Source organism: Barbus barbus (assembly GCF_936440315.1).
Source record: "Barbus barbus genome assembly, chromosome: 35".
NCBI lineage: Eukaryota > Metazoa > Chordata > Actinopteri > Cypriniformes > Cyprinidae > Barbus > Barbus barbus.
This window is the reverse complement of record NC_136763.1, coordinates 4,930,675-4,947,216: the sequence shown is the minus strand read 5'-3', so window position 1 is coordinate 4,947,216 and position 16,542 is coordinate 4,930,675. Positions and strand designations below refer to the sequence as shown.

At 37.3% G+C, this 16,542-nt stretch overlaps 1 protein-coding gene across 1 annotated transcript in view; it reads left to right on the top strand.

Annotated features, from left to right (window-relative positions):
- The window catches only part of LOC306854888 (cyclin-dependent kinase 18-like), a 73,590-nt gene that overhangs the window by 15,870 nt on the left and 41,178 nt on the right, over nt 1-16,542 (top strand). Inside the window, exon 2 of the mRNA XM_079393186.1 lies at nt 9,169-9,304. Coding sequence (XP_079249312.1) covers nt 9,187-9,304 — 118 coding nt within the window. The 5' untranslated portion in view covers nt 9,169-9,186. The remainder of the gene's footprint in view (nt 1-9,168; nt 9,305-16,542) is intronic.

Genomic DNA, 16,542 nt, shown 5'->3' with positions numbered 1-16,542 from the left:
TTGAATCATTCATTCAAATGATTTGTTCAAACTACTGATTCATTTAGAAACAAAGCAAGTGGCTGTCTTTATGAATGGAGTATAGAATCATTGACTCAAATGATTTGCCCAAAAACAGATTAATTTGGAACGAAACACTGCAATGCTGCTCGCAAATGCACAAATGTTCTGATCCAACTTTATTTGGAACTATTTTCCTTTGCAAAACAGAAAAAAAACGGCATTGTTATGTTTAAAACGTAACTCACTCAATATTAACTCCTTGTTTTTTTAACTGTTACTGTAATATAACTACTTACTTAAAGGTGCACTAAGCAATATTTGAAAAACGCTTTTGACCACAGTGCGTTGTTTCTATTTGATAGTTGAGTAACGTTGATTTTGCTTCGTTTCACAGCTTATCTGTGTTGGCTTTTGTTTGAATATGCTTGAGTGTCATCTTCACTTGTTTCTGCAATCGTTGTTGCCATGGCTGTGTAGTACATGTGGGGCAGAGATTTCAAAATAAGGGTGAGGTCCTGTTGGGGTATGGCATGTTTATTATGGTGCTTTCAAATATCAACATCATTTGGCAAAAATCACTTGGTGCACTATTTCATATCTTATATAAATATAAAAAACGTTTTGTTTTTCGCAAAATCAGTGACATTCTATGTTAGCTAGCACACCCTAGAACACCAATTACAATATTATCGTTGACAATAAATATTGACAAAAATGATTTCTCTACATTTGGGGGGATTATTTTAGATTGCGATAAATTAAACAATATTACAATATTAAACAATATTATAAATTAAACTATATTTTTCTGAGTGTTTTGTTTTTTTGCTGGTACTTTGGCTGGTTAGTCCCCATCTTAAATAAGTGATTCATTGAACCATTTATTAATTAATTCAGAATGGCTGATTCAGTCTTTATGAATGGATCATTGAATTATTGACTCAAATGATTCATTCAAAATGTATTGTAGTTTTGCTCTGAGACACACAAACGTTATGATCCGACTTTTTTTTGGAACCGTTTATGTTTGCAAAAAACAGTTAATATTGAGTGAGTTACATTTTTGACACAATATTAACTGTTTTTTGCAAACATAAACGGTTCCTAAAAAAAGTTCTTGTTTGGTAAGCTGTTGTATAAAATCAATACAACACCTGCGATCGTGCTTTCGCACCAATACCGATATTTGGGAAAATGACACTCTTACGTGATTTCTTGACTATCATATATTATAAAAACAAAACCCATACAGGAATTTATTTTTTTTAACTTTCATAATTGTAAATATATTGGGGCATTAACTATGTTATAACAGGCTGACAGTTTGTTTGTTGCATAGACACTCTACTATTTGGAAAAATGACACTCTTGCTTGTATGATATAACTATCATATCTTATAAAACTATTTTTTGTCAGTTACATTCTATAATGTTAGCTCGCACATCTTTAGAACAACAACTACAATATTATCATAGACTTTAAATATTGCACACCTCTTCATGGTGGTGACGTTTGCACTCAAATTGTCTTCAGGAAATAAAAAGTCTACTTTTATCTGCCTTTTGTGGCAAACAACAAGCCCACATACACAGAGAGGTTAAACATTCAGTGCCTTTGCACGTCTCACCAATGTTAATGCGATCTTTGATCTTGGCGTCTGGTGGGAGACGGAGAGGGGTAGTCAAGGACAGCAGGAGCTTTTTGGTGGAGGTTTGGCAGCACAGCTGTGCCTCACTGGTTCATCCACAGACTCATTCAGAGGTCAATACGTATCTGACTGCAGTGTTCTGCTTTTCTAACAGTGCAGAGCTAAATTAAGAGTCACCACTACCTATTGATTCATTCTGGGAATGTAAGCACAGATCGACACAACAGTGGGAAAATTACGTATTGAGTAACTGAACAACTGGAAGGAGAGGAAGGGCAAACAATGCGATTATAAAGACAGTTAGATTCTAATACGATACGTGTGTCATTATAATTTTAACTCGAGGGTCAGATCAGAAAAAATATCACAATGAGGAGTGCATGGCTGTATGCACAACATGCCCTTTTGAAGCTTATATTATAATAATTAATGAATTTCATGCTACATTTGTTAATATTACTAAAGGGTGCCCATGGAGTTCACTAATTTCATTCACCAGAGGCCTTTAGGTCACATACACATGCAGAATTGATCATTAGAGAAAACAAGAAACTTTATGAGAAAACAACTCCTGCTCCAAGGATATTAATAAGGCATCTAAAGCTGAATATTAACACAAAGGTAAAGAGAAGAAAATCTAAATTGTATACAGTATAACGAACTAGGCATGCAATGTTAACAAAAATGTTTCTTGATTTCTCAATTTTAAATTTTTCCGATAACGATAATTAAACAATATTTTTCTGAGTGTGTTTGTGTGCAGTGCTTAGGCCTGTCATGGATAAATAAATATGACACTAAAACTGCCAGTAGGTGGCGGCAAGTCCCCATCTAAATGAGTGATTCATTGAATAATTTATTCAAAAGATTAATTCAAAATGGCTTATTCATTTAGAAACCAAGCAATGTTTATGAAGGAACTGCAGGGGGTTCAAAAGTTTAATGCAGAGGAAATGAATTAAATCATAAAATATCCAATTTAAAAAAATATATATGTTTTACATTATCATGAATCAAAATAAATCTCTCACTAAAAAATTTAAATATATTTTATTTGTTTACCTGCATGTTATGTGACCATTCACCAACGTCAGAGAACCGTGAATATGCAAATGTGATAGTTAATTATTAAAATATTTATTTTAAAATCGGGGGAACTTCAAGTAAATAAATTAGGTGAAATAAGTTTAGACAAAGTTTGGGAATCCCTGCATAACATGCAAATAAGAAATAATGTGAATTTGTGCATTTCAATGTGATTGAAAGACAAAAGCCTTCCAAATACAAAAGTAATACATGGTTATATAACCTACTGAGAAATAATTCAAATAAAAATGTATATGTTCCTCAATCACTGATGCAATGTTGAAACATTCTTAAAGGGATAGTTCACCCAAAAATAAAAATTCTGTCATTAATTACTCACTCACATGTCGTTCTAAACCGTAAAACCCATGTTCATCTTCGGAACACAAATTAAGATATTTTTGATGCATTGCAAGAGCTCTCCATCCCTCCGATAGACAGCAATGTAATTAACACGATCAACGTTCAGAAACCTAGCAAGGAGATCTGTAAAATAATCCATGTGACATCAGGGCATGATGTGACATCATTTTATATATATATATATATATATAGTATAAATATATAGCAACCACCAACAGTAACAGCAAATAAAATAATGTGTATGAAATTATGAAATTATTATGAAATTAGCAAAAACAGTGCTGGCCTGACTTTAGTGAAATCAGTCTGGTGATCATGTTAATTGTGTTTTAATTCCAATTATGCTATTGAGCCCACATCTATATCAGCCATTAAGAGCTTCAGCCACAGAACAAAAGAGCTGATTGACTGTTACCCTAGCGGATTATGAGCAATATGAGCTCAGTCCAGCAATCATAATCTGACATCTAGATGAAACGATCATGCATGCGGTTAAAGATGATTACATGAACATGAAAACCACTGTCTTAAGTGCTTCTGCAGAACCTATGAGATGGTAACAAGCTTTAACACACTGCTGTTTTCCACTATAAGAGGATTTGTGTAGCAAATAGGCAGATCACACTGACTTACATGAAGCAACAACTAACCTAACCTGCTAGTTCCAGTAACAGACTATCACTGCATCTACAATTAAACCACACCAGTTTGGCTAAAGCACGATCATCAGAATATATGAGATGAGCAGCTTCTCCATCACCACTTCTTCTTCAATGACTAGCATGTGCAGCTCTTGTAACCCCTCCGAGGTCTGCGGCGTCTCGGGTGATCTCAAATCAACAGAAAGCGGCTCACACCAGGAACACACAGTCCCTCAGCCTCCATATGCCACTACCCACTGTCCAAACCAAAAACACCTTATTAATAGATTCCCTGCCGAAGAGAAGTCACGTCCCCACGGGGCGTAGTGAGTACAGAGCGCTGAATGAGTCACGCTGAGAATTCCTTCAGCTTCTTCAGACGTGTCTGGAGGAGATGGCATCACGGCGGAGGATAGGTGGCTCTATTTTGAGTCACCGCGTTTCCCCGTGGAACCGAGGCAAATGCAAAAGGCAGCGAGGCAGTGGCTGATAGACGGGGTCGGTCAAATGAGACGAGAAGGCTGTGAATTAGTTGAAGTACATGAAGCATCTTTGGGAGTCAGTAAGTTGGCAGCACATTAGTAAAGTCAGACAAACGCAAACTCAGTTTAATCAGCAATAGCATTAGAGAGATGAAACTCTCCTTCAGAATAAGAATTAGAATAAATTATAGATTGAAAAACCAGCCACCACAGGAAGTTTGACAGAGAATATAAGGTCACCTCTCCGGATGATTCGGTTAACATCTGCTTATGACACCCTCACATCTTTGGAGGGTCCCTGGAGTTCGGGATGTAATTACACTTGGATGAGATTTTGGATTCAATCAGAGTGAATACAGAAGCGAGAGAGAATATCAATAAAATATTTCCACTGTGTGTGATTAATACAAGGAAACTGTAAGATATAGAGATCTTTAAAAATAATGTTAATATTCTGCCCTTTGAATCCAACCGTTTTAGACTTATTTTAGTGACACTAATAGTTTGATTTCTCTTTCACAAAGACTCGTTCAGACACCAGTTGTTGGCACACATGAGGTTAAAGCACTTGCTGGTTAGCTGGTCAAAGATAAAGCATTTATTTTCCTCAATTAACAGCTACATATTAAATACATACATATATACTCTAAATGTCATCTGTTTTATAGTTATATATATATATATACATACATATAATATTGTCATATAAAAATTTGGCTATATATAAACAACCCGGTCTCATCCCAAGTCGTCACATATTGACGCTTGGTTTTTGCGTCACTTTTTGACGCTCAAGGTACCCCTTTAGCGTCAGTTTTCGACGTGAAGGGAAGCGTAACTTTTCGGCGTCGATATGCTAACGCGCTATTGGGAATTTTATCGTCATAATAAGGTTGCCATTATTGCATATATGTAGGGGTGTGATTTTTTAATGTAAACAGTCAAAATAGTGACTTACCCAACCCCTGCCCCTAAACCTACCATCTGTGAAGAAAACGCAAGATATAGGAGGCAGATGCAAGTACTGGCATAATTTATTTAAAAATTATTAATATACGCTAAGTGTTTCCTATTTAAAAAAATTACCTTCCCTTCACGTCGAAAAGTGACGCGAAAGGGTCAATATGTGACGAGTTGGGATGAGACTGTGTTAATATAAAAGTCATATTAAATTATTGTTAATACTTAAATACAACTGTAAACAAAATGTGTATATATATATATGTATGGGTTTATATATATATATACAGTATAGATATATATATATATGGGTGGTTGACGTATCAATGTGTCCTATGGTGATGGAAAAAACAACAACAACTCTAAGAGTGATAAACCTGTCTCACACTATTTGTAACTCTAAGAATGAAGATTCATTTTTCTCATGTTATTTGTATGTTAAGTTTTTTTTCCTACATTTTTCCTATGTCACACCATAGGACACAGTGTCATTTTTATTTGTCAACTACCCCTATATATAATTATAAGCGTTTTGAAAAGTGGGGACATGGGGTAATGTCCTCATAAATCCCCTTCACCTTGTAATACCTATATCATACCTGTGACATTATACAAATTGATGTCCTCATTTGTCACAAAAATGCACACACACACATATACACATATATATTCAAGGCATTCATGTTTGCCTACAAAACCACTGCTGGCTCTGCACCCATTTACCTAAATTCACTACTTCAGACCTATGTGCCCTCTAGAAACTTGCGTCCTGCAAGTGAACGATGCATTATTGTACCATACCAAAGAGGCGCAAAATCACTTTCACAGACTTTTTCATTAACTGTTCCCTCCTGGTGGAATGACCTGCCCAACTCAATCCGAGCAGCTGAGTCCTCAGCCATATTCAAGAAACGGCTAAAAACCACATCTCTTCCATCTTTATTTGACCCTCTAACTCTAGGACTCCCTATTCTAATTCTGTTTTATCTCTCTATCTCCTTTGTATTTATTAGTCTTCTTTGTATCTATCTGACCCTCTAACACTAGCTTTTTTTATTATTATTCTATCTACTTGTTTTCTTTATATAAAAAAAAAACACTTGTGCACTGCGTTAGGCTAACCAAGACTTGTCATAGCACTTGTATGTTTTTGCTCTTTTGTTGGTTTTGATTGCTTTTATTGTCCTCGTTTGTAAGTCACTTAAAAGTGTAAGATAAAAGATATTATTTGTAAGATAAGATAAATAACTAAATGTAAATGTAAATGTAACTGCAAATATATATACTATTCAACATTTGAAGTGGATCAAAATGCTTTCTTGTCTTAGGACAACTTTGATTATCTTTTTTGATCCACTTCAAATGTTGACTACTGTATATATATATATATATATATATATATATATATATATATATATATATATATATATATATATATATATATATATATATGCATGTATAAATATTAATATATAAAATTATTGTAAATATATAAATATAAATGTAAACAAAATAAAATTGATTTATATCAAATTTAAAAGATTGTTCAAAAACCCAAAAAGAGTTTAGTTCACGACCCAAACAAAAGATTGCAACAAACATTGTTTCATGCTAGAAACAGTAACATCTCATATATACGATGTAGACGATGAGATTATTCAGACAGACACTGGTCTGCGTTTCATCAGCCCTTTGATGGGACTGTATAGAACAATAATTGCCTTATGAGTGTCACGAATCTGGTCCATGCTCTCCTGGTTTACCACCACCAGAGGTCACCCGTTCACCACATTGACTCTCACACTACACAGCACACTGGACTACAGTTCCCACAATGCATTGCACAGATCACAGCTGTCACCATTCACTCATCACACACACCTGATGCTCATTTCACAATCACGCACTCACTATTTAACCTGGGACTTCCTCTTGCTCTGGGCCGAGTATTGTCTGCATTTAGTGCTCTCCTAGCGCTAGCTGCTTTACCGTGCCTGCCGTGTTTCTGTTCAGTTTCTGTAATTGTTTAGCACTTATCACTCTCCCAGGGATAGCTACTTTACAGAGCCATTGTTATAGTCTTGTCTTGCCTTGTTTATCTTGCCGTGTCTGACCCTGCCCGTGTTTCCTGGATTTACCCCTTTGCCTTGCCGTTTGGATTATTGCTTTCGTTTCTGGATTATCTCTCTGCCTTGCCCTTTTGGATACTGTTCGCCGATCGTCGACCCACGCTTGCTCCACGGATTGCTCTGTCTTGCCCTTGCCATACCTGTTTGCCGATCTCTGACTCTGCCTGTTTTATGACCATGTTTCATAATAAAGCTTTGCATGGATCCGCACGTCTCACGTCTCGTCAGCCCCGTAACAATGAGAGTCATGTTTCAAAGACAGGAAGACTAAATCATTATTCTTAGCAAAAACAACCACTATAATCAAAGAGAGGAAGAGAACGTGAGGCAGAGGAGGGGGAAAACACCACCACAGCTGACAAGGGAACTTTTTTAGCACTATTAGAATTAATTTATTATTTTGCATTTCTGTTTCAGTAATTTGAGAAACAATGGTGCTCTGAGACGCAGTTATTTTAGGGGTAGCTGACGCTAATTAGCAATGGAAGTATTGGCTAGTCTCCCACTTTCAAAATAATTAGTAAAGAACACCGCACGATCTCACACCCGGAATTAAACGAACAGCTCTGGAACCCTTAGCAACCGCTCTGCCTGGTAACTTAGGAGCAGAAAGGAAGAGAATTCGAGAGATTTTTATAAGATCCAGTGAGACGGAGCAGAACTTCAGCTGTGGAGAAATGTAATATCATTAGACATCTATTAATTATGTCTCTTTAAACAGAGTGTTTGTCCATATACAGCAACCACTTTATCGCTTATAAGGGACGTAATGTACACTTTTCAAGTGTATTATAGTACATTTTTACACTTTATTAGTAAAGAAGTCTTACACCAAAATGCTCTTAATTTTTACCCTTTCTCTAACTAACGAGAATATTGAATGAGTTGCATTATAGACACAATATTGTATTTTTTTTTTAAATAGTTCCACAGTCTAATCTGAACGTTTGTGCATCTCAGAGCAACACTGCAGTGTTTTGTTCCTGAATTAATCTGTTTTTGAATGAATCATGAGTCAGTGAGTCAATGATTCATTCATAAAGACTTCCTTCGTTTCTAAATGAATCGGTCGTTTTGAACAAATCATTTAAACGAATGATTCAATGAATTACTCATTTAGGCAGGGACTTGCTGCCACCTACTGGCGGTTTTAATGTTATATATTTTTATCCATGACAGGTCTAAACCAGCCAAAGTACCAGCACAAAAACACACTCAGAAAAATATTGTTTAATTACAGTAATGTAATTGACAAAATCCCCCCAAACACAAAGAAATTATGTCAATATCGCACACCCCAAGTTCGACAGATATGAACACATTTGTTTTGACAGGTCTACCCCAAGAAAAACATATTGCTCAGAGGTTGCTCTTTTATAGCTCATGAATCATAGTCTCAGATTGTTCTCCAAAAATTCCCTTGAGGAGAAAAAACAGACACAAATGAATCAATAGCTGACCTTAAGCAAGAGTATAGAGCTACAAAATCTATGCAGATAGCAGCTGAGATCATTTCTACTTTGAGGAGTTTAATGAGAAACATTTGAGTTCATTACTGAGATCTCAGACTTTTGATTGCAGACTTGTTATATTGGAGTTTTTGTGTAAACAACACCAAACTTGGCGCTCTGACAGAGCGTAAAACAGCAAGCAATGCCAGAACAGAAGCAAATCTCTCTGAAAAGCTGTAAACATTCAATCTCAGATTCTTCAGATAGATTTTAAAAGACAAAAACACAAGAGAGCCCAATAATATCAAGACAGCTTTCATGTAGACAGCACATCAAAACAAATGTTGCCTTCTCTAATAAAATAACCAAGACATTAACTCACACTGTTCTTGCATCCTCCACAGGACTTCTGGTCCAGCGACATGAATAAGATGAAGAACTTCAAGAGGCGTTTCTCACTTTCTGTGCCACGAACAGAGACTATAGAGGAGAACGAGTTTACTGAACAGATAAACCAGCTCAACATCTGCTGCAATGACGGTATGGCTTTGCTTTTGACGTTTGCATCACCCATTCAAAGCACAAGAGTCTGATGTGAGAGTCAAGAAACCCACTGAAATAAACAAGACTTATGTGACTTATTATATAGATCATACCTGATGCCGCTGCTGCAGTGATCAGATACTTCTTGTTGACTCACTTGAATCACCAACCATTATTTTATCCTGGAAGTGGTTAAAATCTATAAAGATAGTGCACCGTGTGGCACAATCAGAAAAGTAGATTCATTGGTTTCCAAGAAAGGTCTAAACAAATGAGGAGAAGGGTAAATATATACTATGATCAAAGATAGTCCTATCCAGCAGGATTCGGTTTCTCAGAGGACGCCTGAGTGAATAAACAGATTTGGATACCATTAAAAAAATGTAAATGAAAATTCTGTGAAACACACATGCACCTGACCTGAGGGAAAACTAGTCCCATCCAAACAGGGCTTTAGTCTATAATCCCACAATATGAACTGCTTGTTTTTCATTAATTTCATGCATAATCAAGAATTTATAATATCAAAAGACATATAATCCTAATTTTGGCATCTACATCTTGTTTCCTTTGTTGTGGTCTTTTAAATGGAATAAATCTAGAGGAAAAAAGTAAAAAAAATGTAAGGTTTATTAAAAACATGAAACTTCACATTATCTTGCATAATGTGAAGGAAATACATGTGAAACTGAATATTCAGAAACAAATGATGATCTTTGGGACTTAATTTTATTCACCAGGTCAGCAGGAGAGAAAAGTTGATGGCTATTATTGTTAGATTCTGTAAAAAATAAAACTATATACAGTATATATATATATATATGTATCTCACAGAAGTGAGTACACCCCTCACATTTTTGTAAATATTTTATTATATCTTTTCATGTGACAACACTGAAGAAATGACACTTTGCTACAATGTAAAGTAGTGAGTGTACAGCTTGTATAACAGTGTAAATTTGCTGTCCCCTCAAAATAACTCAACACGCAGCCATTAATGTCTAAACCGCTGGCCACAAAAGTGAGTACACCCCTAAGTGAAAATGTCCAAATTGGGCCCAAAGTGTCAATATGTTGTGTGGCCACCATTATTTTCCAGCACTGCCTTAACCCTCTTGGGCATGGAGTTCACCAGAGCTTCACAGGTTGCCACTGGAGTCCTCTTCCACTCCTCCATGACGACATCATGGAGCTGGTGGATGTTGGAGACCTTGCGCTCCTCCACCTTCCGTTTGAGGATGCCCCACAGATGCTCAATACGGTTTAGGTCTGGAGAAATGCTTGGCCAGTCCATCACCTTTACCCTCAGCTTCTTTGTCACAGTACATGTTGGCATTCATGGTTACCTCAATGAACTGTAGCTTCCAGGGCCAGCAGCACTCATGCAGCCCCAGAGTATGACACTCCCACCACCATGCTTGACTGTAGGCAAGATACACTTGTCTTTGTACTCCTCACCTGGTTGACGCCACACACCATCTGAACCAAATAAGTTTATCTTGGTCTCATCAGACCACAGGACATGGTTCCAGTAATCCATGTCCTTAGTCTGCTTGTCTTCAGCAAACTGTTTTCAGGCTTTCTTGTGCATCATCTTTAGAAGAGGCTTCCTTCTGGGACGACAGCCATGCAGACCAATTTGATGCAGTGTGTGGCGTATGGTCTGAGCACTGACAGGCTGACCCCCCAACCCCTTCAACCTCTGCAGCAATGCTGGGAGCACTCATACGTCTATTTCCCAAACACAACCTCTGGATATGATACTGAGCACGTGCACTCAACTTCTTTGGTCGACCATGGCGAGGCCTGTTCTGAGTGGAACCTGTCCTGTTGAACCGCTGTATGGTCTTGGCCACCGTGCTGCAGCTCAGTTTCAGGGTCTTGGCAATCTTTTTATAGCCTACGCCATCTTTATGTAGAGCAACAATTCTTTTTTTCAGATCCTCAGAGAGTTCCTTGCCATGAGGTGCCATGTTGAACTTCCAGTGACCAGTATGAGAGTGTCAGAGCGATAACACCAAATTTAACACACCTGCTCCCCATTCACACCTGAGACCATGTAACCCTAACGAGTCACATGACAGCAGGGAGAGAAAATGGCTAATTGGGCCAAATTTGGACATTTTCATTTAGGGGTGTACTCACTTTTGTGGCCAGTGGTGTAGACATTAATGGCTGTGTGTTGAGTTATTTTGAGGGGCAAATTTACACTGTTATACAAGCTGTACACTCACTACTTTACATTGTAGCAAAGTATCATTTCTTCAGTGTTGTCACATGAAAAGATATAATAAAATATTTACAAAAATGTGAGGGAGGTACTCACTTCTGTGAGATACTGTATATATATAACATTTTTGTTGCTTGAAATAAAGATGAAATAAATTAAAATATAAATATCAGACAAAAAAAGTAAAAATAAAAATTAAAAATTAAAATAGATCTAAATAGTATTTTAATTAAAAAAATAATAATAAAATGACAAAACCACATAAAATGAGTTAAAACAACTAAAACTTCATTTCAAAAGTTCATTTCAAATGTTCATAAAAAATATAGTAAATATATGTATTCCTACAAACTACTGATTCTGAGGAGGAAAAAAGTAACTACATTTAAGATGAACACAACTTTGTTCTTTTAAAGTCAACCAAAGACATTCCAAACCTATTTTACATCCATAACATGACATGATATACATGAAGGAAACATTCCACCAGATAAAATGTGGGGTGCGACATTTTATCCAATAGGAATTGGTTAAACTGATGAATTGCACACAATAAAACCAGGAACATTTATTAAGAAAGTAAATACTGTAGTGTCAATTTTGAAGCATCACCAAAAGTCAACTGAGGCTACCTTTCGCAATTCAAAGCTTTCTGGATTGTTCTCAAATGGAATGAGATCTCACCAAGAGGCCGGGGAAATGAGTGGCCCATAAGAGTTTGATAATTCCTCCAAGAGATGGAAGAGAGATGCATCTAGCAGCCTGCGAGGACCTCGGGGGTCAGAGCCACTCAAAAGAAGATGAAGAGGAAACAGGATTCTGACCCTCCAGCATCCTCGCTCTTCGTTCACAGTGGTGCTTATCTTTGTGCCTACATTATTAATGCAGTGGTAATAGTACAATTCTGCTCCGCTCTCTGGCTCTATGGTCTTAACGCCTTCTCGAGTCAATATTAAATAGTATTTCAAGGGAGAGACTACAAGCAAGACCACTTTAAGAATTTAAGACTCTGTCAAAGATCTGCAGGGATTTAAATCGATAATGCTTGCTATTGGCCAGTCTGTAACTTGTTTTAACTCTAAAGAAAGAGCTTTTATATTCTTTATTCTGGATTACAATCAGCTTTATTAACAAAAAAAACACTTATTATTGTAGCAAAAAAAGAAAGAATATATATTATGTTTCACTTGGAAATGCATTACATTATGGAAGTGTTGCGTATCCTGTTTCATGTCATTTATAAAACCAGTGAAATTTTCAACCTTCGTGTCTGGATTTATACAATTTTAATAATCAAAATAGGTATAGACCAAAAAAAAAAAAGTATTTTCTGTCAAAAGGTGCCTGGCAATATTATTTTTCTAACTTAGCCCTGGTTCCTGCACAAACTGTAAAAATAGAAATAATGGAATAATGGTACAGAAAGAAAGCCACAATTACTGTAATCCACAGAGATGTTCTCCAGCTATTTTAAAATTCGGAAATGAGCTAAAGCTAGAAATATACCCTACCATTCAATATTTTAGAAATTAAGAAATTATTATTATTTTCACATTAAGATGCATTATGTCTGAATGCTTGGCTAAAGAGATGTGTCTTTAATCTAGATTTAAACAGATAGAGTGTATCTGAACACCGAACGTTATCAGGAAGGCTATTCCAGAGTTTAGGAGCCAAATGTGAAAAAGCTCTACCTCCTTTAGTGGACTTTGCTATCCTAGGTACTACCAAAAGTCCAGAGTTTTGCGACCTTAGGGAGCAGGTTGGATTGTAGCGTGGTAGAAGATGAGTTAGGTACGAGATAAACCATTTAGGGCCTTATAGGCAAGTAATAATATTTTGTAAATGATACGGAACTTAATAGGTAGCCAGTGCGGAGACTGTAAAATTGGGGTAATATGACCATTAATATGATAAATTAAAGTTATTGTGCTGGTGCCTCCTATGTCCTGCAAAGCGCGATTCAGCTTCCACTCTCTGCACAAAAGATTGGATTTGCGTGTTTGGATATATCTAGATTAAATGTTTAAATTAATACTCAGAAATGCATGAAGTGTTTTATGTCTATAGTTTTTATTTTAGGCAAGTCGTCCTGTTGATTTAAGAAGGCTAAATTGATCAAGCATGCTCAATTCACTGTCTGCCGCTTGGTCGTTCCTTTAAAAACAAAAACTTGAATTTAACAAACATGAAATGTTCCAAATATATTTTTAAATTAACTTAAAGTGCCCTTATAATGGATTTTTGAAAATTACCTTCCATGCAGTGTGCAACACAGCTCTAAGCGAATGAACACATCCTGCAAAGTTTTAAATCTGAAAGTGCACGTGTATTAAGTTATTGGGCCTCACTCATGAAATATTTGTAAATATAGGAGTAAATTCTGAGTAATTTGCGCGTAAAACGGACCTTCGGGAAAACTCTCCTCCAGATTCACAAACGCTTTGTAAACGTCCGATTTGATAGTTAAACATGCGCATGTTAATGAATTCCAATCATCCGTAAATAGGGCGCTCGTGCACGCTCGTACACAATTAGCATAATCCCTGCCTATGAATTACAGCTATGCAAATTGCGTGTCCAGGAACACAATGGAATATTCTGGTCTACTTTCTCAGGTTTGGCTCCAGTATATTGCATAAATGCAAAATAGACTAATAGGCTATACAGTTAACAATAGATATTCAATAGATAGGCTCTTCTAAAAACAACCAGCTGGCGGCGCTTGAGAACAGTTCAGTTGTTGTAAAAGTAGGATGATTGGTCGGTGTGGTATTTGTCCCGCCCCTCTTCCATTGATTGGACGGCTGGGTAAAAAGTGACAGTGACAAGCGCTACGTTCTATGCGTTCTACCCAAAGCCAAACCGGAGCTTTTTTTATCAACTCTCAGCTACAAATAAAAAAATAAAACAGAGCAAACGAACTTGTAAAATATTATAATGGCAGTGCATCAAAATTCATTGTCATTAGTTTGCCAAAATGAACACAGAATGTTTTACGCACCATTTACACATGGTAGGGAGCAGGTGTACATTTCTATCGTACCAACTAACGTTTTGAAAATACGAACATTTTCATAAATTTGAAAGTTTACGTCAGAACGGCTTTACGAATGATTTACACAAAAATTCGTTCTGCTCGTGTTTCATGAATGAGGCCCATTGTCAAAAGAAAGAGTCGACTGAAACAAGTAATTTTTAAAATGAATTCCAAGCTATTTCATGTTGACGTCAACATGAAACATTAGCATATTGCCCGCCCACTTGTTGCAGCGCAGGCCTGGGAAAACTTGGATTTTAGCATTGGTCTGAATGAAAATGCAAATTCATTTTGTGTCACTAGGTGCCGCTTTTGGAACGTTAAAAGCTCACAAACTCTGCTTTAAATGAAATCGACCAATCACCGCAGACTGGCGTCACACAAAGGAGGGGTTTGGAAAAATGAATCGTTGAACGAATTGTTTGAGAGTCTTTGAGCAAATAAGGTAAAAATAAATGCATATTATAAGAAAATTAAAGTGTTTTTGACCTTGCATGCATGCCAACCTGTTGTTGGAGATTCCCAAAACCAAAATATGAACCTTTCATAACCCATAATAGAGGGACGTTAATAAAGAAACGAAAATAAATATTACCACTTTGCCATTAAAAACTGAAACTGAACTATTTTAATGGCTGCAACAGCAGCTGTGTAATGGGAAGGAGAGAGAGAGAAAAAAAAGACACTGGCTCCAGTCGGACTCGGGCTGAGAATTCTGATAAGCTGTCAGACAAGGGAAATTCATTCCCTCGTTTCAATTAAAAGTTCAGTCTGCCCGGGCCCATATGCACCAGCATACCCAGACGCTACGCCACTGATAATGCAGATTAAATTCATCTGAAAGAAGAAAGTCATGTGCATGTAGGATGGCTTGAGGGTGAGTAAATCATGGGGTAATTTTCATCTTTTGGTGAACAATCCCTTTAAACTGAAGCTGAAGATCAGTGGCATTAAATTGCACTAAATTTATGGAAGGATTTGGTCGCTCCGACCCTCTCTTCTTGTCTAAGCTAGCATTTACTGGTCAGAATAAGTTGTAAGGAGCATAGGACTTTGTTAAAAGAAAAAACTCTGGCTACACAAGATTGAGTAAACTCATACTAAGAAGCAAAACCAGGCGATGAACCCTTGGTCCATGGCAGAATGGGGATTTGGACTTGGTTGCATGCTGGGAACAAAACATTTTTTTGGGGAGCAATCAGGCTCCTCAGCTGTCTGTCTGAGGCAGCTGTTTCCACAACGCCCCATCTTTCCCCCACCATGAACCAGCTGCTCCCATTGGCTGATGGGACGGCACGCTGTAACTTCCTCCACCCCTGGGAGAGACGGCAGCGACGGAGGCAGCTGGAGCAGGATGGAGTTTGGAAGGAGGGAGCGGATCCGAGGACAGGAGGGGAAGAGACGCAAGAGCGCTTTTCTTCTATTTACCCCGTCCCCTTCCCTCCAGCTGCAATGAACCTCCAAGCCAAGCGTGGCGGGAGAACCATCTATGGGTCGGGATGGCGAAAGCATCGGAAACGCCTCGAGAAATGAAACACTTCGTTCCAATTTACTCGCCCAGATACCTAAGATTATAGAACTCAATTACCGCAAGGTTAATGTGGAAGAAACCGATCCGAGTCACGTTAGGGAGTCAGACCTCATATTTCCTCCATGCCAGCACGTCTACCTCCATTATCTCGTTATAGTTGTGATATATCGCTCATCGAGACGCAACCGAGTCATTCTCCATGGAGAGGCGCCCATGATGGAGCCATCATGCAAATGTTAGCGCAGTCTTTTGGTTAACAAGTGTTTCTTGATTACCACAAAGATGTAAGTTATATTTAATGATAATGCTTACAAAATGGCTTTTCGACAGATTCCTTGGAGGGTTCGAACATAATTACAGACGCAGAAACACCCACGCACACACACACTAAATCTCACTGAGTAGTTTATACTGCAAAGGATGAAAGTAATGTG